This window comes from Meles meles, chromosome 12 (assembly GCF_922984935.1).
Source record: "Meles meles chromosome 12, mMelMel3.1 paternal haplotype, whole genome shotgun sequence".
Classification (NCBI taxonomy): Eukaryota; Metazoa; Chordata; class Mammalia; order Carnivora; family Mustelidae; genus Meles; species Meles meles.
Window position 1 is genome coordinate 13,068,559 of NC_060077.1, and position 26,895 is coordinate 13,095,453.

The 26,895-nt window shown below is 43.5% G+C and overlaps 1 protein-coding gene and 1 long non-coding RNA gene across 2 annotated transcripts in view; one reads left to right on the forward strand and one right to left on the reverse strand.

Annotated features, from left to right (window-relative positions):
- The window catches only part of P2RX7 (purinergic receptor P2X 7), a 49,961-nt gene extending 36,002 nt beyond the window's left edge, over positions 1-13,959 (forward strand). Inside the window, exons 9-13 of the mRNA XM_046025971.1 lie at positions 3,332-3,422; positions 4,695-4,760; positions 4,846-4,995; positions 6,942-7,043; positions 10,134-13,959. Of these exons, the coding sequence (XP_045881927.1) occupies positions 3,332-3,422; positions 4,695-4,760; positions 4,846-4,995; positions 6,942-7,043; positions 10,134-10,628 (904 nt within the window). The 3' untranslated portion in view covers positions 10,629-13,959. The remainder of the gene's footprint in view (positions 1-3,331; positions 3,423-4,694; positions 4,761-4,845; positions 4,996-6,941; positions 7,044-10,133) is intronic.
- The window catches only part of LOC123954631, a 36,859-nt gene continuing 10,482 nt past the window's right edge, over positions 519-26,895 (reverse strand). The window contains exon 3 of the long non-coding RNA XR_006821105.1: positions 519-1,959. This is a non-coding gene — a long non-coding RNA (uncharacterized LOC123954631). The remainder of the gene's footprint in view (positions 1,960-26,895) is intronic.

Here is a 26,895-nt window from a genome sequence, read left to right on the forward strand (position 1 = left end):
GGTGGGGTGTGTGTGTGTGTGTGTGTGTGTGTGTTTGCTGTGGTCCCCACCACTCCCTTTTGCCTAATACCTGGCCTGCATCACTCATTTCTGTCACCTGCCTGGCCCCTGTAGGCATTTGGGTTTGAGGCCCTTGACTAAAGGCTAGCTGAGATCAAGACACAGGATGCTTTTTGTCTCCTCTGGGTCAATGAAGTTTCAGCCAGGGCCCAGAAAGCAGCTCCTAGTTGAGGTAACATATTGATATCCCCTGCTGCTCGACTGAACAGACTTATAGCCATTAGCAAGAAGAGACAATTGGGGACGCCTGGGTGGCTCAGTGGGTTAAAGCCTCTGCCTTCAGCTCGGGTCATGGTCCCAGGGTTCTGGGATCGAGCCCCGCATCGGGCTCTCTGCTCCGCGGGGAGCCTGCTTCCTCCTCTCTCTCTGCCTGCCTCTCTGCCTGGTTGTGATTTCTCTCTGTCAAATAAATAAAATATTAAAAAAAAAAAAAAAAAAAGAGACAATTGGATCAGTGGGCCCCTGACTGCCTTCACAGGCTAGGTTTTGTTTTTTGTTTTTGTTTTTGTTTTTAAGCAGTCTACAGAAGCAGGCAGGGCAATGTCCCAAACAGATGTTAGCAAATGTCTTTTGAGTTGCTGAGGTAAGCCTAAGAACACTAGCTCCTGGAAAGATCTGAGTTTTCTGAAGAACCGAGGTGGTTATGATGTTAATATTCTTTTAGAACAACATATTAGAGCATTTGTTGTCTGGAATAAGCCAGAAGCAATCTTTGGCCAGAAATAAATTGTCAAGTTCTGATGGATAACTGGACAGGTTATTTGCAAAAAGCCACAAAAGAGAGAGAAAGAGAGAGAAAAGGGAATTATAGGTTATATGAGTTTTATAAAAAAAAAAAACAGAACTTCCTAAAACATAGGAAGTTGAAGTTGATCACATCACAAAATTTTGTCCTTTACCAAAAGATCCACAGCGAAAGGTCCTTATTCAATAAACATGTGGTCCCGTTTATTTATAGCACATATGAAGCAGGGCAGGCCCGACGCACTTCTCTGGTTCCGAGTGGGCCTCTGCCAATGTCAGCCTCCCGGGCCTGCTGTAACACATGACCGCAAACCTGGTAGCTTAAAACAACAGAAGCATATTCTCTCACAGCTCCAGAGGCCATTCGTCTAAAATTAAGGAATCAGCAGGGACACAATCTCTGAGGTCTCTAGGGGCGGATCCTTCCTTGCCTCTCCCAGTCTCTTATGGTTCCCAGTGTTCCTTGACTTGAAGCTGCATCACTCCAATGTCTGCCTCCGTCTTTATGTGGGCTTCTCCTCTGTGTTTCTGTTTCGACTCTCTTCTCTTTTCTCTTATAAAGACACCAGTCCTTGGATCCACCCTAAATCCAGGATGACCTCATCTTAAGATCCTTCATCACATCTGCAAAGACTAAGGTCACACTCACAGGTACAGGGATTAGGCACCTGGGCCTATCTTCTTGGGGAGCAATTATTCAAAATGTTACAGTGTCCAAAAAACATTCTGCTCGGGGCCTCGTGTTCCTCAGAGTGTAGACCACTGGCCACGTGCACCAGATCCACCTGGAACCTTTCCAGAAACATCTCAGACCTTCTGAAACCACTGTCTGGGGAGATGAGGCCCAGGAATCGACCTTTGAACACACTTCCCAAGGGATTCTTATCCTTAGTTCAAGAACCACTGTCCCAAGACCCTTTGCTTTGTGTATTCAAAAAGAAATCACTCAGTACAGCAGCAGAAGAAAGAACGGTCATGGAATGGGAACAATCAGAGGCAAGGAAATCAAAACCCCTCTGGCCAGAAATAGGTGTTGAAGCAACTAAGAATATCTGACGGATCTCAACATCCCATTTTGAGAGTTAAAAAAAACAGGAGTTTCAAATGCTCCAGACTGGATCCTGGCAGAGCATCTGTCTTCTTCTCTCTCCACACCTGTAAATAGATTGCGAATTAAGAACTCAGAAAATATCTTACCTAAAAAAACAATCTCTGAAAGGTGGTAAGGGGGAGGGACAGATTGAAAAGGCTTGTGTTAGGTGGTTTAAGCCTTCTTAATTATCCATGAAAACAAAACATTCTGCTCTTCCTGACTGTAACACTGGTGAGAGCTGTGTCTTTGGGGGCGATAGTGATTTGCGCCTGAGTCTTAATTTATAAAGGTGGCTGAGTAATGACGTGGAGAGGTCACTGATATGGAAGGAAGTTTATTTTTTACATTTCCAAAGAGGAGGAGCACACCATGCCACACAGGGCCACAGGGGAAGCACCAGGGTTGGTCAGGAGATGGAAGGATCAAAGGAAAAGCAGGGCCCAGCACCTTCATTGTATTTTCCATGGAACAGGCAACGCAGGACAGGGCAACAGCCTAGGATTGGCCTGCTTAAATAATGTGGGCATGCTCCGGGCCGCAGGAACAGTCTCTCGCTATAGGTACCTGGCCCTGAGTGACCTGGCACAGGGGAAATATTGGCTCAGTGTGTGAGGGTTAGAGAGAGGAGGTGGTTGGGGATGTGGATATGGGATTGGCCAGAGGGTCTGTATCATGATTTTCAGGCGCTTGCCAAAGCTGGGTTACAGGGAAGATGTAAACAGTCACGGCTGTTAGTTTGCCCCTGGTGATAAAAGATGTAAATGATCAAATACAGAATCTAAGAAAATGTAATTAGAGCAGATGGCTGAAGGGCAACTAGGCCCAATCCAGCCATTACTAACTAGGCTCCCCACCCCCACTCTGTTCTAGAAGCCAAACTCCCTTAAGAAATCATTGAATTTAGGGGCACCCGTGTGGCTCAGTGGGTTAAAGCCTCTGCTTTCGGCTCAGGTCATGATCCCAGGGACCTGGGATCGAGCCCCACATCGGGCTCTCTGCTCCGTGGGGAGCCTGCTTCCTCCTCTCTCTCTCTGCCTACTTGTGATCTCTGTCTGGTAAATAAACAAAATCTTTAAAAAAAAAAAAAAAGAAAGAAAGAAATCATTGAATTTACCTAAAACTTTTTTTTTTTTAATTTGTCCACTTGTTGTTAATACTGTATTGGTTAAAAATTGTTCATTTTAATCTTAAATGGAAAGCAGATTTTGTATCACTGTGTGATGGCGGAAGAAGGGGAGGCAACGTGGGAAGTGGTGCTTTGGTTCCAAGAGAGTAATTTGTGGGTTTGGATTATGTTCTTCCCTCTGCCAACTGTAGCAGAGCTAGAAGATGAACAAGGAAGACTCGCTCGGCTCCTGTTTTGGGTTTTCCTTTCATGAAATACCAGCACGTTCAGACAGATCTTTATATACGTGGATCCTTCTCCTCCTACAGATACGCCAAGTACTACAAGGAAAACAACGTTGAAAAACGGACTCTGATAAAAGTCTTCGGGATCCGTTTTGACATTCTGGTTTTTGGCACCGTAAGTCTCTGCTGCCAGCCACTGGCACCTCCATTCCTGGGACTGTCCTAATTATTGCTGTAGTGCCTCAAGGGGTGAATGTTCGGTCATAGTCATTAGTTGGCACTGTGCATCTTGCCTGTGGGATAAGAGGGGGAAGAAATGTCTTTGGGGTCCTGTCCATGAAGAAGTCATCTAATGAGTACAAGAGTGCAAGTGGGAAAAAAAACTGGATATCCAACTTTAAAAATACTCTGATGCTTAAAAAAAGAGAGGGAAAGAAAGAAATCCTTTTGCATAATACTTTATAAGTAACAGAATCCAACTCAGATAGGCTTAGAGAAAAAAATTATTATTTTTTTTAAATCTCACATAGGTGAAAAATCGAGGGGCAGTTTTCAGGCTTCAGGCATTGCTGGATCCAGATGTTCAAACAACATCCTTAGGAATCTGCCTCTCTCCATTCCTTACATCTATTCTCTTTGTTTTGGCATCATCCTTAGCTGGCCATGTCTTCAGGCAGCTCCTTAAATCTTACTGGCCCAGCAGTCTCAGTAAAAAAGAGAACATCTCTTTGCTGAAAGATTTGGCAAAGGATTCAGGCAGATGCCATTGGCTCTGACTGGCCCAATATGGGCCACATGCCCTGTGCTGAACTAATCACTATGTTTAGGTTACACCATACTCTCAACGGCCGGTCGTGGCCCTGCCCTGAACCAGCCCCTTCCCCTCAAACTCTATGGACCAAGTATGGACAGAGATGGTTCTCCAAAGGAAAACGGAGATGTTGTCTCCACATCCACAAGAAGGAGAGAGGGGATGCTGGGCATGCAAAAATCCACAGATGCCCACACGCTTTGTCCAAAACTGTATTATTTATGTTATATGTTATATCATATGGTGGTAAGCCACACAACAGTCAATGAGATAGAAGCTGAGAGGATGGAAAGATCACTGAGAAGAAAAACCACGAGGACACCTAAGGGAAGAGTGTGCACACATTCCTTCCCTCTGCTTCCGAGGTAATCTCAAACCACTTTTAGGGAAAACTTGTCTGGAACTCTCACCTTGTTTGGAAAAATAACTAACTCAGTGTGTGGGTTCCAGTGTTGTTTGTTTAGAAGTCATGTTTTCGAGCACATCCCAGAAGGCAGGAACAGGATGAACAGTAAACCTATTTTCAGTGTGCAACCTCTAGGTTGCTGTGACCACAGCTGGAGCTGAGAGTTACACGGTAGAGCAAAAGAGCACTGCTCTGAATGTCAACCAAGTCACCTTCCCATTTGTTTTCAGGGAGGAAAATTTAACATTATCCAGTTGGCAGTGTACGTTGGCTCAGTCCTCTCCTACTTCGGTCTGGTAAGGGATTCTCCTTCCGCGCTTTAGGAAAGCCATTTGGCAAAAAGAAATCTCACTAACATGGCACTGATTGGGTTTTTCCCAGGCCACTGTGTTCATCGACTTGCTCATCTGCACTTACTCAAATGCATGCTGTCGATCCCACATTTATCCCTGTATCAAGTGCTGTAGATACTGTGCAGTCAATGAATACTACAACAGGAAGAAGGGTGAACCCATTGTGGAGCCGAAGCGGGTAAGTCTCATTGCATCAGCAGGTGCCAAATAACCCAGAGAGTCAGTCGGATCACTGAGAAACATGCAAAAATAAGGCCCAAATCACAGGTGTAAGCCCACGGTGGATGAGTCTCTAGACTCTACCCTGATCCACCACCTCTCAGGTGAACGCTTTGGTCTTAGGGAAGAACAGAAACAAAAATGAAGAGGCAAGATAGAGGGAGAACAAACGTTGATGTTCCAGGACTTGTCAATTTTGTCCAATTTATTAAATTGGTACAGCCAAAAAAAATAGCGACTTTGGAGAACAACTTGGCAGTATCTAGTAACATTGAGATGGGACACACTTTACAGCCTGGCATTTCCACTTCTCCATACCTACCCTCAAGGAAGAGCATCTACCCAATGTCCAACTGGTGGGCGGTGAAAGAAACCATGACCAGCCCATAGCAAGGAGCGCCAGGCACGTGGCAAATAATAAGAGCAAACATTGTACAGCACTTCAAAGTGCTTTATATATATTAATTCATTGGCTCTTCACAACAACCCTATAAATAGGTGCTACTGTCACCTTTCTAAAGATGAGGAGACTGAGGTGCAGGAGGGTTAAATAATTTGCCTGCGGTCATACAGCTAGTAGGTGGGAGAGCTGGAATTGCAACTCCAATTCCAGCAGGCTGGTGTCAGAATTCATCTTCATAACCTCGATGTTACAGGTACTGGCATGAGCAAATATCCAAAACGTGTGGTTGAAAGGAAAAAAACAAAACTATAGAACAATATATATGGTGTGGTATATAGGTTAAAAGACTACACCTATGAATTCATCCTATGAATTTTCTACATGTACATTACACGTATAAATATATATAATCATATAAATACATGCATGCATTCTATATGTTTTATATATGTCCTATATAGTTTATATATTTATTATATGCACACATGAACAGGTGTAGGGAGGATAATATATGCATACAAAAAGCTACTGGACACACACAAAAGTGACAACAGTGATTCCTTCTGCAAAGGAGCCTAGGATGGGAGACAAGACAGATGGAATTTGAACTCATCTGGATTGTTTTGATTTAATTTGGCTTCTACTAAGCAGGTCCTCTACACTTGATTCCACAATTTCCCCTAATCAAGGAGAAATCTCCAGTACTTCAAACAACAAAGGGGGTTTCTTTGTCTTTCCCTCCTAAGAACATTACTGTCCTTTCTCAGCAGCCTGAAGGCACAATTTACTGGCCATTTGGACATGTATTATACAATTTGAAATGAAAGCTCATTTTTGCGTGCTCGCTTCAGCAGCACATATACTGAAAGCTCATTTTTGCAACTAAAAATAATTACCATTTCATGGCCCAAGATGGGATGAAATTTAACAAAAATATAAATTATTTAAGTTGCAACAGTAAAATTTTCGGGAGATACTCGATGTAGAGTTACTGAAATTGAGGAAACATAACAGAGGACTTTTACATAGCACATGGGAGACCTAAAATCATCAGGGAGGAAGCTGTGGAAACTCTGAGCCCACATATTAATGTGCATAGGGTCCTACTGCTGAGTCACGTTGGGACTCAGAAATCATTCATTCTTGGCTAGTAAGAGGTTTTGTTTTTTTTTTAAGATTTTATTTATTTATTTATTTGACAGACAGAGATCGTAAGTAGGCAGAGAGGCAGGCAGAGAGAGAGAGGAGGAAGCAGGCTCCCTGCTGAGCAGAGAGCCCGATGTGGGGCTCAATCCCAGGACCCGGGATCATGACCTGAGCCGAAGGCAGAGGCTTTAACCCACTGAGCCACACAGGTGCCCCGGCTAGTAAGAGTTTTTGGTCAGCTTCTAAGTTTGTCATTTGGTAAATAGCAATAACACTTGCCTTTAGACCTGTTCAGGTATGTGACTGTTGACAATTCTGTACAAAAATGGGTAAAAGTTTTAACTCTCTTTTCCTAGACATTAAAATATGTGTCCTTTGTGGATGAACCCCACATCAGGATGGTGGACCAGCAGCTACTTGGGGAAAGTCTACAAAATGTCAAAGGTGAAAACATCCCAGTAAGTTAAAACATTTAGTCTTTTTTTTTTTTTTTAAGAAAAGTTACTATTAAATAAAAATATAAAGGGCGCCTGAGTGGCTCAGTCGGTTAAGCATCGGCCTTCAGCTCAGGTCATGATCTCAGGATCCTGGGATCGAGCCCCACATCGGGCTCCTTGCTCAGTGCACGGTCTGCTTCTCCCTCTCCCTCTGCTCCTCACCCCACTATTGTGCTCTTTCTCTCTCACTCTCAAATGAATAAATACAATCTTTAAAATAAATAAATAAAAATATAGCTACAAAGTTGTGTAAATCGCAATTGACGAATTTTAACACAGTAAACACATGTAACCCAGAATATTAGCAGAAGCTCTTTTCACGCCTCCACCCAATCACTACTTTCCCTTAAACGTCATCATTATTCTGTATCCAAAAGTTAGTTTTATCTCTTCCAGGATTTTCCAAAATTTGAATCCTGTACGTACTCAATATATACTCTGTGGAGTGTCTAACTTCTTTCACTCAGTATTGTTTTTGTGAGCCATCCATGACACTGCATATAGGAATAGTTCATTCTCGTTGTATAAAACATCCAATTTATTTATCCCTTCTATTGTTGATGCACATTTGGGTTGCTTTCAGTTTGGAGCGCATATGCAGTAAAGCTGCCGTGGTAAACATATGGTGCCTACAAGTGGACCCGCTGGGTCAGAAGGCCGGCATATGACACTATCAAACCATTCTCTAAGGGGGTGTTTTCATTCCCGCTCTCCGCAGCAGCTCCGATCGTGGGACACCTTCACTGTATAATTTCTGCAGCTGCCATAATAAATCACCACAAACTAAGTAGCTGAAAACAACTCACAATTCTGGAGGCTGGCAGTCTGAAACCAAGGTGTTGGTAGGGCTTCTGAGGGCCCTAAAGAAGGATCCTTCTTTGCCTCTTCCAGCTCCTGGTGTTCATTACACCTGCTAGGACCTCTGGTACAACGCAGATTAGAAGTGGTCATAGGAAACATCTTTTTGTCTCATTCCTTATCTCAGGAAGAAAGCTTTTCATATTTCACTCTAGTATCTGCTGTAGGGTTTTTTGTTGTTGTTGTTTTTTAAGATTTGACAGAGAGAGAGACAGCAAGAGAGGGAACACAAGTAGGGGGAGTGGGAGAGGGCGAAGCAGGCTTCCTGCCAAGCAGGGATCCTGATGTGGGGCTTGATCCCAGGACCCTGGGATCATGACCTCAGCCAAAGGCAGACACTTAACAACTGAGCCACCAAGGTGCCCCTGCTGTAGAATTTTAAAGAATGCTTTACTGGATTAAGAAAAGTCCCCTCCATTCTTAGTTTGCTAAGAATTTTTGTTATAAATTAATACTGAATTTTAAAATAATGCTATTTTCTGCTTTTCAAAAAATTATCAATGAGTTTTCTTTTTTCCGTTATGTGGTGAATTACAGAAATTGATTTTCAAATATTAAGCCAACCTTGCATTCCTGCAATAAAATCAATTTGAAAGTAATATATTACTCTATGTATTTATTGCTGGATTTGATTCACTAATATTTAAGATTTTTATGTCTCTTATTGAGAGAGACTGGCCAAAATTTTTCCATTCTTGTAATGTCCTTATCGGGTTTGGGTGTAATATGAACTCAGGGGTGGTAAGGGGGAATACACATAAAATTTACCATTTTAACCACTGTAAAGCATACAATTCAGTGACATTTAAAATTCAGAAGTTTATCCACAATGCTGTGCAACCATCCTACTATCTAGTTCTAGGACTTTTCATCAACCCAAAAGGAAACCCTGTACCCATTCAACAGCCATTACTCACACCCACCTCCCCCTAGTCCCTGGAAATCTTTTTTTTTTTTTTTTTTTTTTTTTTTGAGGGAGAGAGAATGAGAGAATGAGCAGGAAGAGCAACAAAGGGAGAGGGAGAAGCAGGCTCCTTGCTGTGCAGGGAGCCTGACTTGGAGCTCGGTCCCAGGACCCTGAGATCATGACCTGAGCCAAAGGCAGACGCTTAACCCAATGAGCCACCCAGGTGCTCCTGGCAATCATTAATCTGCTTTCTGTCAGCATGGATTTGCCTATTTTGGACATTTCATATATAAAGAGAATCATACAGTATTTGCCTTCTTGTGACTGGCTTCTCTCACTTTTCATAATGGCTTCAAGGTTCATCTATGTTGTAGCAGGTATCAGTACACTGCTCCTTTTTTTTTTTTTTTTTTTTTTGGCTGAGTAATACTCCACCATATGGACATGACATATTTTTACAAACTATAGAAATGATCCCTGAAAATAAAGGTTTCTGACATTAAATTTTTATCCATTCATCTGTTGATGGATATTTGGGTTGTTTTTACCCTTTGGCTATTGTAAATAGTGCTGCTCTAAGTGCTCATGTATAGAAACTATTTAATTTTAATGTACGACTCAAACTTTACCAGGTGAATGAAGGTATATGTTATAAAGAACAGATATAAATGATGTCAATTATGGCAACTTCTCTTGGAGAATAACAAATGGATTTGCTAGAAGACAGAGACTGGTGGAAAAGGAGACAGTAGAGCAAAATCAACAAATATTTACTGTCTACTATGTGCTGGGTACTGGCCTAGGTAATGGGGATACAGCAGTGATAAAGCAAACAGGGCCCCCCACCCCGCTTTCCTGTGGAAGAACCATCAAGAGGACGTATCAATGAGTAGGATCACTTCAGATAGTGACAAGTACTGTGAAGAACATGGAATCTCATGATGCGCTAAGAGTGACCTGGGTGGAGGGGAACCACCTAGATCGGGGGATCAGGGAAAGAAGGTCTCCATGAGCAGGTGATATGTGCTTTGAGGCCTGGCATTTCTGAATTTCACTTTCCAAATCTGTGAAATGGAGAGAAGGACACATATCTCACGAGGTTCTTGAAAGGCTAAACAGAACAAATTTATAAAACACTAGGATAATCTTGATATATACATTTGATAGATGACAGCTACTGGTATTAATGTGATATTAAGTGTAATTTTATAAGTTAATACCAAAATCAAAGAACCTAGAACCCTAGGGTTTGTCACTGCTGATGGGTTTGGAAACGACTTTTTCAGAGACCCTCAACGGACTTCACGGACTTGTCCAGGATGCTCCTGTCTCTCCACGACCCATCCCCTACTCCTGGGCAACCAGAGGAGATGCAGCCACTAAATAGGGAAGCGACTCCTATATCCAGCAACAGCCCAGACTGGTGCCAGTGTGGACACTGCCTCCCGTCCCAGCTCCCCGAGAGCCACAGATGCCTGGAAGAGCTGTGCTGTCGGAAAAAGCCTGGTGCCTGCATCACCACCTCGGAGCCCTTCAGGAAGCTTGTCTTGTCCCGACAGGTCCTGCAGTTCCTCCTGCTCTACCAGGAGCCCTTGATGGTGCTGGATGACAGTGCCAACAGCCAGCTGCGGCACTGTGCCTATAGGTGCTACACCACCTGGCGCTTCGGCTCCCAGGATCTCGCCGACTTTGCCATCCTGCCCAGCTGCTGCCGCTGGACGATCCGGAGAGAGTTTCCCAAGAGTGAAGGCCAGTACACCGGCTTCCAGAGTCCTTGCTGATGGCACAGGGCTGAGCAGGCGTGTTAATGTTTGTTTCCTTTGTTTGCGCCCTAAGGTTGACCTGCAAAGATCTGTGGCCAAACGTTCGACCAAAGGGAAATGTGTTTTCCGCTCCTGCAGCTCTAGACGTGTCAGAGAGCAGAATGAACAAACAAACAAACCCGAATCCCTCAGCAGGGACTGAGTCGAGAGATTCGGATCTGTGCCTCAGTTCTGTCCCCAGCAAGTTGTGTGGTCCTCGGCTTTTAACTCTGCGCCACAGTTGCCCTCCTACCCAACCTGCTTCCCACTGAGGTGTCGGGAGGACAAACTGAGAGAGTGAACATGAACTTTCTTATCAATGCACAAAGAGCTACATGAATGCAAAGCGGCTCCTTGTGAGGCCAGACTGGGATAAGGTACAACTATGAACAAGCCTTGGAGTGCTGGCTGGAGACTGTGGAGGATTAATGGTGGCCAAATTCTTGGGCACTTGTCCATAACCTAAGAGTTATGTCTCCTCCCCCTGCATGTGCGTAGCTCTGACTGCTTTAGCCAATCGTGGAAGTAACGCTGTGCCAGTTTCGGGGTCTTGGTCTTGGGGCAGGCAGCTTCTGCCTCCCGTTCCGCCCCATGGCTGCTGCGAAGGAAGCCAGCCCCCATACAGAGGTCTGCCTCTCCTCAGACCACCTGACTGTGAGGCAGCTCCAGAAGCCACATGGACAACAGAGACGCCTGACCAGTTCCCAGCTTCCAAGACATCCAAACGCAGTCACTGGACATGGGAGAGAAGCCTTCAGATGATTCCACGCCCTACTAGCATAGGACTGCCACTGAAGGAGAGGCTTCCCAGGGCACCCACAGAACAAAACCATTGTTTTAAGCCACTAAGTTCTGGGTGGTTTGAGACACAGCAAGAGACGACTGGACAGACAGTAAGCCTGACTCACTGGAACACAGACTCGGCCTATACCTTCCATGGTTCTAGGGTTCTTAGGGAGACTGGACCACCCCTGAAGCTCCATGGGGGTTTCGGTGTCTGTTCGGCAGTCCTATCAGGGATGCGAACAAATCAGGGAACCCACCAGACCAGCCCTGGAATCCATCCAGCCTAACTGTTGAACCACCCAATACATTCTCACCCACAGCCTATTACTAGGACTGGAAGTAGCTATTGCTGCTAAAACTGGAAAAGGCCACCTTTGTGCCCTTAACATCCCGTACTTTGCAGCCAATCAGAATGCACGCAGTCTGGATGCTACTTAAAAAGCAACTCACACCCAAACCTTTACCATTTCTGTACAGTGACCTCTAAGAATGTGAAAATGGATAGTCAGAGGTTTTAGGATCCTCCTTCAGGATTTCCTTTTCATGGTTCTGGTATTAGAATTGATTATTTCTAAACAACTCCTTTAAAGAATAAATAAAGACCACTATTCAACACTGTAAACGATGAAGGGTCTATGAGTTTTCTTAATACATGTTCTAAGGTGTACCATTTTGATACGTTTTGAAAACCAGGTGCTTTGTACTATATTCATGTAAAGCAAATATGAGCAAAACACTTCTTTTTTTGACCCAGGATTTTATCTGGCTTTAAACTCAGGAATAAACTAGGCCAGACTGAACTTTCATTTTTACTATCTTTCAGAGATAGGAGATGATATACGACTTCTTATATGTAAAAAATGTATTCGAAAAATTGGTTATATAGGACTTCTTTAGAATTTAAATTTTTGCTCCTAGAATTCTAATGTATGAGCTACAGATTTCCATTCTGATAAACCTCTGAAACTTTATACCTTTATTTTATTTTATTTCTTGATGCCTTATCCCTAGTGTGTTTTTATCACCCTTAGAGGCCCCAAATAGAGTCAGAATTTGTAATGACAATTAGGCTCTGGATCTTCCTACTACCCCCTTTCACCTTCCCCACAGATGCTTTAGGTGAGAGGGTGATGTGTTATGTCAACGGTGTGTAATGTCTGACACTTCCAACAATAACGTGCATCGTATTTGTATCTGGTTTTTAGTCGACTGCATAAACTAATGTCATCAGCAAAGGCAGCCCAAGGAGAATCACACTTGGTAGGATCTGTTTTCTTGTACTTAAACCCATTATTCTATAGGGTAATTACCCAGTATTCACTACGTCATGTCTGTATTAGAGATCTTTCTTGTAACATTAGCTGGTTTCATGTAGAATTAGTAATGAACTTGCATTTCTCTCTTCAGAGGGCACCAGTTTTTAAATACTTCCTAATTCTAGTTTGGTATTCACATGTCTTAACTAGATAATATGTTTTGATAATAAAAATATCATTGTTTTAATTATAAAAGATAATGTATAATTTATGACTACTGAAGTGTTCCTTTTACTTCCTTTTCTCAGAAGATACCCAAATCACAGTTCAGGCATTGACACTTTCATTCAACGTATATTTTGAGGAACTATGACATTATAAGATATACATTTGGTCTCTGCTCCCAATTCCTAACACAGAGCTCCTAAATCCCTTAGAATCTGCTGGGGGATAAGAATGTCTTGTGTTCTAACAACGCAACTCTTGGTGGGCTCCAAACTTCAGGATGGGGGTTGGTTGCCATAAAGACCAAGCTATGATCAGAAGCTTAGACCTTTGAGCCCCATTCTCTCATCCTCTAGAGTGGAGAGGAGTTGGAAATGGAGTTAAAAATTGATTGTGGGGGCACCTGGGTGGCTCAGTGGGTTAAGCCGCTGCCTTTGGCTCAGGTCATAATCTCAGGGTCCTGGGATCGAGTCCCGCGTCGGGCTCTCTGCTCAGCGGGGAGTCTGCTTCCCTCTCTCTCTCTCTCTCTGCCTGCCTCTCTGCCTACTTGTGATCTCTGTCTGTCAAATAAATAAATAAAATCTTAAAAAAAAATTGATTGTGCCCACGTGATAAAGCCCCCCTAAAAAATGTCTCAATTATGAGATTTGGAGAACTCCTGAATCAATGAACACATCTACATGCTAGGAGAGCGGCGCACCCCAACTCCACCGGGACAGAAACATCTGTGCTCAGGACAATTTTGGACCTTGCCCTATGTGCCTCTTCATCTGGTTGTGGTCTGTATCCTTTATAATAAACCAGTAAATACAAAAAATGGTTTCCCTGAGTTCTGTGAACCATTATGGTAAATGACTGAACCTGAGAACAGGGTTATGGAAACCCCCAATTTACAGCCATTTGGTCTGTGGTACAGGGAACACCCTGGGACTTGCAATGGCACCTGAAGTGGAGGACAATCTTCTGGCATAGATCCCTCAACCTAAGAGGTCTAGGCTAACTCCAGTAGTTAATGACACAATTGAATCTTTTTTTTTTTATTTTTTTTTAATTTTTATTTATTTGACAGGGAGAAATCACAACTAGGCAGAGAAGCAGGCAGAGAGAGAGGAGGAAGCAGGCTCCCTGCGGAGCAGACAGCCCGATGCGGGGCTCAATCCCAGGACCCTGGGATCATGACCTGAGCTGAAGGCAGAGGCCCTAACCCACTGAGCCATCCAGGCGCCCCTCAATTGAATCTTTTTTTAAATCTTTTTTTTTTTAATTAAGCAGGGCACCTGGGTGGCTCAGTGGTTTACAGCCTCTGCCTTCAGCCTGCGGGTCATAGTCCCAGGGTCCTGGGATTGAGCCCCACATGGGCTCTCTGCTCCACGGGGAGCCTGCTTCCTCCTCTCTCTCTGCCTGCCTCTCTGCCTACTTGTAATCTCTGTCAAATAAATAAATAAAATCTTTTTTTTTAAATTAAGCAATGGGCATGGAGCACTGGGTGTTGTGCAAAAACAATGAATACTGTTATGCTGAAAAAAAATAAATTATTAAAATCACTTGGAAAAAGAAATAAAATAAAATCACTTTAAAAAAATTAAGCAATGGGTGCACTGTATGTGGTTTCACTTCCTGCTGCTTGTATATTTCTTAACACATATTCTAATCCCATGCAGTCATCATTCTGGAAATCCCAAGTGCCCCCTGACTGACTCTGACTCTCTTTTGAAGAGATCTAGACATCACTATCTTCTTTGGCTTTTACTGTGATCTTTTAGTTTCCTCTTTTCCAGTCGGGTTATAAAGGGTTATAAATTATGTTTCCAAAATAAATGATGATCTGTGGAGAGGATTTTGCATTCCTAACATCCTTAGTTCCTCTTAATTGTCAAGTCACATGAGACTGGGTCTTCTGAAATCAGCGGAGGAGACTAGCCATTTTAACCAAGTAACTGCCATACTTGACAGGCTTGAATGAGTGCTTAATGCAAGCCTGGTCAGTATAGTAAGTTATGAGTTATATTTTATTCCCCAAGCAAAAAATAAGCTCCTCAAAGGCAAAGGGCTCATCTTGGCTTTGGGTCCATTACATGCCTCTTCCAGCATGGTGGTACACTGGGAGAGAGACTCTAGAAACTGACCGCCTAGAGTCAAATCCTGAGTCACTAATTAGCTAAGAGGACTCAGGCACCTCATCTAATGGTTAGAATCCTCAGCTGCATCTTTGTGTCCAAGGGTTGTTTTAAGTCTTAAATGTCGTAAGTGTAAATGTATGGAGAGCACCCTGCTCACTGCCTATTACAGAATAAGCACTCGATAAATGTTATCTATTGGGAGCATTTGGGTGGCACAGTTGGTTAAGTGTCCAATTCTTGATTTCAGCTCAGGTCATGATCTCAGAGGCATGAGACTGAGCCTCGTGGCAGGCTCCAGGCTTAGCTCAGAGTCTGCTCAAGATTCTCTCTTGGGGCACCTGGATGGCTCAGTAGGTTAAGGACATGTCTTTGGCTCAAGGTCCTGGAATAGAGCCCCACATCAGACTTGCTGCTCAGTGGGGAGCCTGCTTCTCTCTCTGCCTCTCCCCCTTGCTTTTGATGAGTGTGCCCTCTCTCTTAAGCCTCTGCCTTCAGCTCAGGTCATGGTCTCAGTGTCCTGGGATCAAGTCCCTCCTTGGGCCTCTCTGCTCAGCAGGGGGCCTGCCTCCCCCTCCCCCCACCCTCTACCTGACTCTCTTCCTACTTGTGATCTCTCTGTGACAAATAAATAAATAAAATCTTTAAAATAAATAAATAAATAAAATTTTTAAAAGGGGGTACCTGGATGGCTCAGTTGGTTAAGCGTCTGCCTTTGGCTCAGGTCATGATCCCGGGGTCCTGGGATCAGGCTCCCTGCTCAGTGGGGGAGCCTGCTTTTCCCTCTCCCTCTGCTCTACTTGTACTCGCTCGCTCTCTCTCTCAAACAAATAAAATATTTAATTTAATTTAATTTAAAAAGATTCTCTCCCTCTCCCTCTGTCCCTCCCATTTGCACTCTCTCTAAAATAAATCTTCTTTTTAAATGTTAGCTAAGGGGGTTAGGGATGGACATTGGGGAGGGCATGTGCTATTGTGAATGCTGTGAAGTGAGTAAGCCTGACGATTCACAGACCTGTCCTCCTGGGGCTAATAATTCATTATATGTTAATTAAAAAATAAAGTTAAATTTTTAAAAATGTTAGCTATTATTATTTTTGAAAGTTTACCCATATGCCTAACTATGCTAACTATTACTGTGATTTGGATGGTGCCTATTTAATTACCTCTAAACAGTCCACTGAAATAGTTTAAAGGCAAATCCAGTGAGTACAAAGGAGACGTCACTACCTCTGCTCGCTCTTCCTCAGCCACAGATGCTCCTCCAGAAATCCCAAGCTCAGTTAGTAGTAATACTACCTGCCATCAGCTCAATCTCCCAAACCAGAAATTCAAGTGGCAGTTTCCATGTCCCCTGTCCACGTCCCCCTTTTCTGCCCCCATTCCATCCAATCTCACTAATTCGCTCAGTAAACACTTACTGCCCATCTTGGCACTATGCAGGTACTAGGGATAAACAGGTGAACAAGCCAGGCTCTCCGGGAGGTTAGGTGCAGTGAAGAAAGTGGGTGAGCAATGTGGATGAGAACACCTTGGGGTAAAGGGCATAAGAAAAACAAGCAGCATGCCATAGCAGAAGCAATGGGGTTACTTCTGATAGGGATCAGGGATGGCCTCTCCAAGGAAGTGACATTTAAGCTAGATCCGAATGTCAGGAAGAAGCTGGCTGGGACGAGTTGGAGGAACAGAGGGACAGCAAGGGCAAACACTGAAGTGGGAAAAAAAGTGAGCATGTTCCAAGAACTGTCATATGGCTGGTGTGGCGGGGACATTTACAACACGTCCTTGTCAGAATTCTAAGTCTATCCAGGGAGGGACAAAGGCTTGTTTTCTTCCTGCTTCATGAACTGTGTGGGCCCATGTCACTGAACCAAAAGTGCAAAGAAAGGCAAAATCCATAAAGGCAAGGGTAACTACAGGGAGCTTGTGAAGCTCTTGAGACAGGAGCTGGCCCTTCCTAGATGAAGAGGCTAGAAACATCATCTGGTGGGAGGAAAAGAGCCACTCTTGAAAGGAACAACAGCACGAGCCAGGCCCAGAAAGAAACAAGTATGGTATGTACTCAAATTGCCGGAAGACCTGGCTAGCTCCCCAGAATGGGAAGAAAGTAGAAGAAGATGAAAAGAGACTGATGTGCAGAAAATCCTGGGGGAGGAAAAAAAGGCAGAAGTGATTGGACCAATTGCAAAGTCAAGAAAGAGCCATTCTTGGGCTGACAGGGACACAAGGAAAGCAGTGAGTTAAGAACATCCTTCAGGATGTGGTCTATATATACAATGGACTACTAAGCAGCCATCAAAAGAAACGAAATCTTGCCACTTGCAACAACGTGGATAGAACTAGAGGGTATTATGCTGAGTGAAATAAGTCAATCAGAGAAAGACAATTATCACATGTTCTATCTGATATAAGGAATTTGAGAGGCAGGGTGGGGGGTCATGGGAGGTAGGGAGGGAAAAAATCAAACAAGATGGGATCGGGAGGGAGACAAAGCATTAAGAGACTCTTAATCTCACAAAACAAACTGAGGGTTGCTACGGGTTGGGGGGTTAGGGAGAGGGTGGTGGGGTTATGGACATTGGGGAGGGAATGTGCTATGGTGAGTGCTGTGAAGTGTGTAAGCCTGAGGATTCACAGACCTGCACCCCTGGGGCAAATAATACATTATAGGTTAATAACAAACAAACAAACAAAAAGAACATCCTTCAGGCAGGGATGCCTGGGTGGCTCAGTCAGTTAAGAGTCCGCCTTTCACTCAGGTCATGATCCCAGGGTCCTGGGATCGAGCCCTGCATCAGGCCCCTTGTTCGGCAGGGAACCTGCTTCTCCCTCTGCCTACTGCTCCCGCTGCTTGTGCGCATGCTCGTTCTTTCTCTCTCCCTCTCTCTGACAATAAAAAATATAATCTTTAAGGAAAAAAACAAGAACATCCTTCAGGCAGCCATGAGGATTTTGGCTAAAGAGAAACCCTGGGATGGGAAATTACTTAGGAAGTCACCTGGGATCATAGAGGAATGATTCAGTAACCAACCTGGACTACTAATTTGGAGGTGGGGATAGGAAGAAAAGAATTTTGTTAAATTCCTTTAGATCCAACAAAAGGGTCCAATAAATGACGGCACACTCATGTAATACAGCCACATGCAACAACTTAAAATGATGCCAAAGAAGGAGAGCACATGATATTGAGAGATGTTCGAGGCAAAACACATCTGTGTGACATTTTTCCTTAAGGAGAATGTGAGCCTTTAATTAGAGCTCTCTCTTTTATTTCCGGCACAGATAGTAGTTATTAAGAACCTTTAATCCTGAATGTACATTTAAGAAAACAAAGAAGGGGCGCCTGGGTGGCTCAAACGGTTAAATGTCTAACTCTTGGTCTTGTCTCAGGTCGTGATCTCAAGGTTGTGAGATCGAGCCCCGCATCAGGCTTTGTGCTCAGTGGGGACTCTGCTTGAGATTCTCTCTCCCTCTGCCCGTCCCCACTATGCTCACATTCTTCGCTCTCTCTCAAATAAAAAAAAAAAATATTTTTTTTAAAGATTTTATTTATTTATTTGACACAAGTAGAGAGAGAGGCAGGCAGAGAGAGAGAGAGAGAGAGGGAAGCAGGCTCCCTGCTGAGCAGAGAGCCCGATGCGGGACTCGATCCCAGGACCCTGAGATCATGACCTGAGCCGAAGGCAGCGGCTTAACCCACTGAGCCACCCAGGCGCCCAAAAAAATATTTTTTAAAAAAGATTTATTTGTCTAAAGAGAGAAAGAGAGCACAAGTAGGGGGAGCAGCAGGCAGAGGAGCAGGCTCCTCGCTGAGCAAGGAGCCTGATGAGGAACTTGATCCCAGGACTCTGGGATCATGAACTGAGCCAAGGGCAGATGCTTAACCAACTGAGCCACCCAGGTGCCCCTATAAATAAAAATCTTCAAAAAAAAAAAAAAGGGAAGACAAAGAAGAGCCGCCTCATTACTTCATTCCTCATTGGAATTTGAGGCATTTCCTGAAATCCAAAAATCAAAATTAAAAGCCATCCTTCTGGTTTTCCCCTACCATGGTTTGTTTGGGGAAGTCAATGAACAGTTGGCCTATGGCTGGCTCTTTGCTCACTGTTATGGGGCAAATTTTGCCCCCCCCCCCACTGATGCATACACTGAAGTCCTAACTCCCGTCATCTCTGGAAGGATTTGGGGATGTAGTCTTCAACGAGGTAATTAAGGTAAAATGAGCTCTAAGCCAATCTGACTGGTGTTATTCTAAGAAGAGGAGATTAGGACACTGACGAGGAGAGAGAAAATCATATGACAATATGGGAGTGGACAAGGAGAAAAGCCAACACCAAGATCTTAGACTTTCAGCCTCCAGAATTCTGAGGAAACAGATTTCTATTGCTTAAATCACTCTGTCTGTGGTGCTTTGTTATGACAGTGCTACCAAATACACCTCCCTTCTTTTTTAATTTTTTTGTAAAGATTTTATTTATTTATTTGAAAGAGAGAGAGTATGAGCAGGGGGGAGGGTCAGAGGCAGAGGGAGAAGCAGACACTCTGCCAAAGAGGAAGCCTGACATGGGACTCAATCCCAGGACCCGAGGATCATCTGAGCCGAAGGCAGAGGCTTAACCAACTGAGCCACCCAGGTGCCCCTCCCTTCTTTCTTTTTAACTGTGACAAATGTATTCTGAATATAAAACATAATGCATGGACTTGGCAGTTCCTCAAATACTTAAATACGGAATTTCCATAGGATTCAGTTACTCCACTTCCAGGTATATAACCCAAAGAATTGAAAGCAGGGACTCAAATAGACACCTGTACACAAATGTCCACTGACAATCACCAAAAGATGGTAACAACCCAGTGTCCACTAACAGATGAGTAGATAAGCAAAATGGGATATATCTATACGATGGAATATTCTTTAGCCATAAAATGGGATGAAGTTCTGATACATTCTACAACATGGATGAACCTTAAAAACATGATGCTAAGTGAAATAAGTCAGACAAGAAGCCACATACTGTATCATTCTATTTATATGAAATATCCAGAACAGGCAAATCCATAGACAGAAAGCAGAATAAAGGTTACCAGACACTAGCAGAAGAGGGAAATAGAAAGTGTTTAATGGGTACAGAGCCTCTATTTGAGATGACGAAAAAGTTCTAGAGACGGATGGTGACGGATGGTTGCCCAACACTGTAAATATACTGAATGCCATTGAAATGTACAACTAAAAATAATTAAAATAGGGGCGCCTGGGTGGCTCAGTGGGTTAAGCCTCTGCCTTCGGCTCAGGTCATGATCTCAGGGTCCTGGGATCGAGCCTCACATCTAGGCTCTCTGCTCAGCAGGGAGCCTGCTTCCCCCTCTGTCTGCCTGCCTCTCTGCCTACTTGGGATCTCTCTCTCTGTCAAATAAATAAATAAAATCTTTTTTAAAATAGTTAAAATAAAATTTATGTACATTGACAATTTTTTAAATTGCCAAAAACAAAAATAAAAAATAATGCATAGGCAACTGTCCAATTTTTACATTTTGTAGATATTTCTTTATAGCATTAAAAATAGATACTTTCTTTGCAGCATCTCGACATTCTTTCCGTCTGAGTCTCAGATGAAGGCTAAGGCCAGCTTGCTGTTCAGAATTCCTCACACCCTCCAAAATCATGTAATATGTGTCCTGTAAGAAAATATTACAGTGGAGATCCCCAGAAGGGCCAGCAAGCCAGAAGAGTATTTGCAAAGATCTGCAGGGAAGAAGAGATAAGCCGGTGTTTCATGGAGATAAATCTCACCTTTGGCTTTCTTAGGGTAGAACTCAAGCACTGACCCAGCCTGAGGCATTGACTTTGTCATCCACCATCAGGAAAAAAATGTCTCCTTTTCTGATGGGAATAACTCTGCCTTCAAGTTCAGATAAAGCACCACAGGACAAGGTTCACAAGGGCACTTGCTGATCCCTGGGTTGAGTTAGGCTCCTAGGCAGGCAGGCATCGAATGGGCACAGTGGCCATTGGGAGTGAGGACAGCCTGGCGCAGCCCCCGAATTCGGCTTTGCTTGCTCAGGGTCCATCCACATTTGTTCCTATGTTGCCAGGAGGCCAAAGTAGCTTGGCTTCGAAGGTGGGTGAGGTGGGAAAACCTGCCTGCAGGCAGCCAGGCAATGCCAGTGGGCAATTACCAAGTGTCTCTGTGATGTGGAGGCTTTTGAATGTGCCACAGAGGCCTCATCAAAAAAGGGTGAGATGGGTCATCCTGGAAATGAAGGTGGCCCCCAGGAGAATAGAGAGCAGTGAAGCTGCTGCCTCATGGAAACACATCCAAATGTCAGCCTGAAGCAGAAGGGTAAAATTAGAGGGAGCAGAGTGTTTCAGGAGAGGAAGGAGTCCCTGTGGGACACTTACTTGAAATAAAACCGATCAGTAAATATCTAGATGTACAAAATCCGCACATAGTATGGGTAAAAGGGACCTCTGGTTTACAGAGGGTTCCTAACAAGGTAGGATTCTCTTCAGTAACATTTCAATGAAATTATATAAAAATGGAGTTCTCCTTTTTAGGAGCTTATCTATCAAAGAGACAGGGATGTCCAGAGCCTGGGCCGCAAACAACTAGCTATGAGAATCCTCGAGACTCTATCTCAGTTTTCTAATTTACAAAAGGAAAGGACAGGGCTAAATATGATCACTAAGGTACTTTTAATATCAAAGTGATTCCTCTATTGTATAAAATGAGATCAGGGACACCTGGGTAGCTCAGTCGGTTAAGTGTCTTGTCTGCCTTCGGCTCAGTTCATGATCCCAGGGTCCTGAGATTGAGTCCCACACTGGGCTCCTTACTCAGCAGGGAGTCTGCTTCTCTCTCTGCCTGCTCCTCCCCCTGCTTGTGCTCTCTCTCTCTCTCTCTCTCTCTGACAAATAAATAAAATCTTCAAAAAAATACAATAAAATAAAATGTGATCAATTTGTACTTCATGTTCAGCTTATATAAAGTGCTTAGCACAGCACCTGGTAAGTGGTCAATGCATGTCCTGTGTTAATTAAAACCAAAAGTCCATGGGGCGCTTGGTAGCTCAGTTGGTTAAGCATCCAACTCTTGGTTTCAGCTCAGGTCCCAATCTCAGGGTCATGAGATCAAGCCCCACACTAGGCTCTACACTCAGCAGGGAGTCTGTTAGGACTCTCTCTCCCTCTGAACCTTCCCCTCATCACCCTCCATCCGTGCTCTCGCTCTCTCTCAAATAAATAAATCTTTTAAAAAATAAAATAAAAAGTCCATACAATAGCCTCTGAGGCCTTACTTGATCTGGGCCCTGACTTTCTCTCAGGATCTTAGCTAACTTTATTCTCTTCCTTGCCCACTACACTCCATTCATAATGCCCTCTTTCTGCTCCTGGGACATACAACACTTGTTCATACCTCAGGGCCTTTATACATGCTATCTCCTCTGCCTGGGATCCTCTCTTCCCAGATTTTCAGAGGTGGCTCTTTTTGACATTCAAATCTCAGCTCAAATGTACTCCCTTAGAGAGGGCCTCCCTTCAGGTAAGAGACTTACAGAGAATTCAACACCCAGCCATGAGTGCACATTCTTTTAAAGTGCACATGGAGCATGGACAAAAGCAGACATGAATCACTTTAGCAATAGATACAAACTAGGCTCTCCAACTGCATTTCAATGAAATGAGAAATTCCTTATTTATTTATTTTAAAAGATTTTATTTATTTATTTGACAGAGAGAGAGGGAACACGAGCAGAGGGAGAGGGAGAAGCAGGCTTCCCACTGAGCAGGGAGCCCAATGTGGGGCTGGATCCCAGGACCCTGGGATCATGACCTGAGACAAAGGCAGATGCTTAATGACTGAGCCACCAAGGCGCCCGAAGAAATTCATTTTTAAAAGATGGATTTTAAAACTATGTGGAAGCCAAATAACATACTGCTAAGTGACTTTTGGAAATGTGTAAACTGAGTGATAATGAAAACAGCACATGTCAAAACTGATGGGACACAGCAAAAGCACTACTTTAAAGGGAAACGTACAGCTCTATATACATTTATCAGGAAACAAGGAAGGTTTCAAAAAGACAGGAGCCATTCGACCTGAAACCCTGGAAAAGGAGCAGCAGAATCACTTAAAGAAACAAGAAGGAAATAATAACTATTGGGGCAGAAATCAATGAAATACCAAACAACTGAAACAACTAACCAAACTAAAAGCTGGTTCTGTGAAAAAAGTAAAAAGACAGAAGTCTTGTCAGAGATGTGTGTCTAAGAAAAAGAAGCCAATAAACTACAGAAAAAGAGAACTAGGCGCCAGGGTGGCTCAGTGGGTTGGGCCTCTGCCTTCGGCTTGGGTCATGATCTTGGGGTCCTGGGATCGAATCCCGCATCAGGCTCCCTGCTCCACAGGGAGCCTGCTTCCTCCTCTCTCTGCCTGCCTCTCTGCCTACTTGTGATCTTTTGTCTGTCAAATAAATAAATAAAATATTTTTTAAAAAAGAGAACTTAATGACAGTCAAAACAGAAAATTTTTTTCAATATTAAGAGAATTATAAACAACGACAGGCTAATCAATTTGCATGGCCTTCTCTGACTGCCCCTACTTATTATTTTTATTGTCTGCTGCCTGTCTCCGGACACTGGAATGTAAGCTTCCTGAGGCAGAGATTTTGGCCTGTTTGGTTCCCGATAAACACCACATGCTGAATAACTATTTGATGACTGCACAGACGAACGTCCCCGGTAAGCCGGCACAACTGAGGTCAGGTAAGTTCTTCCCAGCACAGATGTTCGCGTTTGTCTTCAGCAAATTTGCCCAGGTACAAGGACAACTTGTAAATCCTGGCAAAGGTCTCTGGAATCTGATCATCCCAGCGACACAGTGTTACCACACCATGGTTATCTGGGGAGCCACTCAAAGAAACTGTGAATTTCTAGCTCAGCACACTCAAAGAACTATGAATTTCTAGTTCAGTTGTGGGACCACAACTGTGCACACATCCTGGGTATGAAGAATAACAGGGGGGATCAGTTTGGTGGTCCCACAAGAAGTTAAACACAGAATTACAGTATGACCCAGCAATTCCCCTCTTAGGTGTATATGGCAAGGATCGAAAACGGACTCAGACTAATACTTGTACCTACGTGTTCTCTGCAGCACTGTTCAGGCTAGCCAAAAGGTGAAAGCAACTCCAATGTCCATCATCTAAACAGTGGATAAACAAATGTGATATAACCGCACAACAGAATATTATTCGGCCATAAAAAGGAATGAAATATTGATGCATGCTATCATGTGGGTGAACCTCAAAAACATGATGCTGAATGAAAGAAGCCAGACATAAAATGTCACTTGTAGGATTCCATTTATTTTTTTTAAAGATTTTATTTATTTATTTATTTAACAGAAAGAGAGAGAGAGATCACAGGCAGGCAGAAAGGCAGACAGAGAGAGTGGGGAAGCAGGCTCCCTGCCGAGCAGAGAGCCCGATGCAGGGCTCAATACCAGGACCTGAGATCATGACCGGAGCAGAAGGCGGAGGCTCTAACCCACTGAGCCACTCAGGCGCCCCTGTTGGATTCCATTTACATGAACTATGCAGACTAGGTGACTCCACAGAGACAGAGAGCAGATGGGCAAGTGCCAGGAGCTGGGAGGGAGGAGGAAAGGGGGAACTACTGCTTAATGGGTGTAGGGTTTCCTTTGCAGGGGATATAAGTGATCCGGACCTAGATAAAGGTAGGGGTTGCAAAACATTGTGTGTGTATTAAATGCCACTGAATTGTTCATTTTAAAATAGTTAATTTTAGAGGCGCCTGGGTGGCAGTTGGTTAAGCATCCAGTTTTGGGTTTCTGCACAGGTCGTGATCTCAGGCTGTGAGCTCCATGCTCAGCATGAAGTCCGCTAACTCTCCCTCCCTCTCCCACTGCCCCTCCCTCCCAACGCTCAAACTCTTTCTCTCTAAAATAAATAAATAGGAAAAAAAAGTTAATTTTATGTTATGTGAATACACATACATACCATACACATTACACACCAACCAAATACACACTTGGCCAGATGGCTGAGTTAAAATCAATAACCACAGCCCAATATCACTGCCAAAAGTGCAAGAATAAATCTGAAGATTTTCCAAAGGTTTGGAAATTTCAATTTTATTACTGTATTTTACTAATCAAATTTTAAAGATTGATTTGTATAATATAGGAACATTAATTCCTTAGGGTTGTCCTTGTGATTGGTCCACTGAATATCTGGATATTGATTAGATGTTCACCATTTAATGTTTCAAAGCTAGAGCTAAGAAACTTTTGGCTGCTTTGCCAGAATAGGGCACTGTTGACCGAGATGTTGCCACAAAATGATCAAATTTTCCTTCCCTTTAGATACCATATCGTCATGGTAAAGACATATCCTCCTCAACTTCTGTACTTGAAAACTGAGTTCCTGATAATGATGTAATTTCATGGAGATGATCCCATAAACTGAAGCTCTGCATACTGCTTGAGGATAGTATCTGAATATTTTCAAGAGTAAGTTACAGATTTTCTTCACTTGTATTTTAAATATCTAATATGTTTAGGCTTTTATTTTTTTAGATTATTTATTTATTGATTGATTTGACAGACAGAGATCACAAGTAGACAGAGAGGCAGGCAGAGAGGAAGAAGCAGGCTCCCTGCCAAGCAGAGAGCCCGATGCAGGGCTCCATCCCAGGACCCCGGGATCATGACCTGAGCCAAGGGCAGAGGCTTTTAACCCACTGAGCCACCCAGGCACCCCAAGGCCTTTATTTTTTTTTTAAGTAGAGAAAGAGAGGTAGTGGAGGGGCAGAGGGGGGAGGGTGGGAATCTCAAGCAGGCTCCCCACTGAGCATGGAGTCTGATTAGGGCCTTGATTCCAGGACCCTAAGATCATGACCTGAGCTGAAATCAAGCTCAACCGACTGACCACCCAGGCACCTGTAGGCCTTTATTCCTATACAAATTATTACCTAGTCACTAAAAATCTTTCCTAATAGCCTGTCCAGCAATTGTTTTATTAAACTATTTGAGAGTTCTTAGTTATTATTTTTGAAAATGAAATCATTTCAATCATTATTTCACTTTAGTTATAAATCTAAGTGTATATTTCAACCACTGACAAAATTTCAACATATAAAAAACCTAAGGAGACTTTTTTCATTTTAGTTACAACTAGAATGCTCATCTACATTCAAAAGTGAATATTAATGTATTAACAACATCATAATAACAAGCTTCATTCATATTGCTGACATCGACACTTTGGCTGGATACAATGGTTACTCATGCAATCCCACATTCATGACGGCGTACGAGTTCAGAGAGGCCAGAAATGACGCTGAAGTAATCAGATGACTACTTGGGTTTCCAGAGGCTGAGACCAAAACCAAAGCCAAATGGCAGATTTGAGCCAAACAGAAGGCTGAGGCCAATGGGTCCCACCCCTAATAAAGAGGCTAATTGCAAGAAGCATGAGATGAACCTTCTGGATAATTCTCAGGGCAGGAAAGAGGCAGCTGACTCCAAAAACTGACTGCAGCTTATCACCCCACTTCCCATTTAAGTTCCTACTAAGAGAGAAATGATAAAACCAGAAAAGGGGAAGCAACTGTAGAGATAAGATGCCATCCTCCACAAACACTTCCTCTTGGTTGAGCTAACCCATGGCGCGCTCTACATACCTCACAGATCTCAGCACGGCTCACAGCACACACACCTAATACTTCAGAGTTACCAGACTACTCAGGTGCACAGTTGTCACAGACCACACTTAAGGACAGAAAAGACCTCCGATTATCCCAAGAGAAGGCTTTGTGGTTTGCTTATATGAACTTAGAGA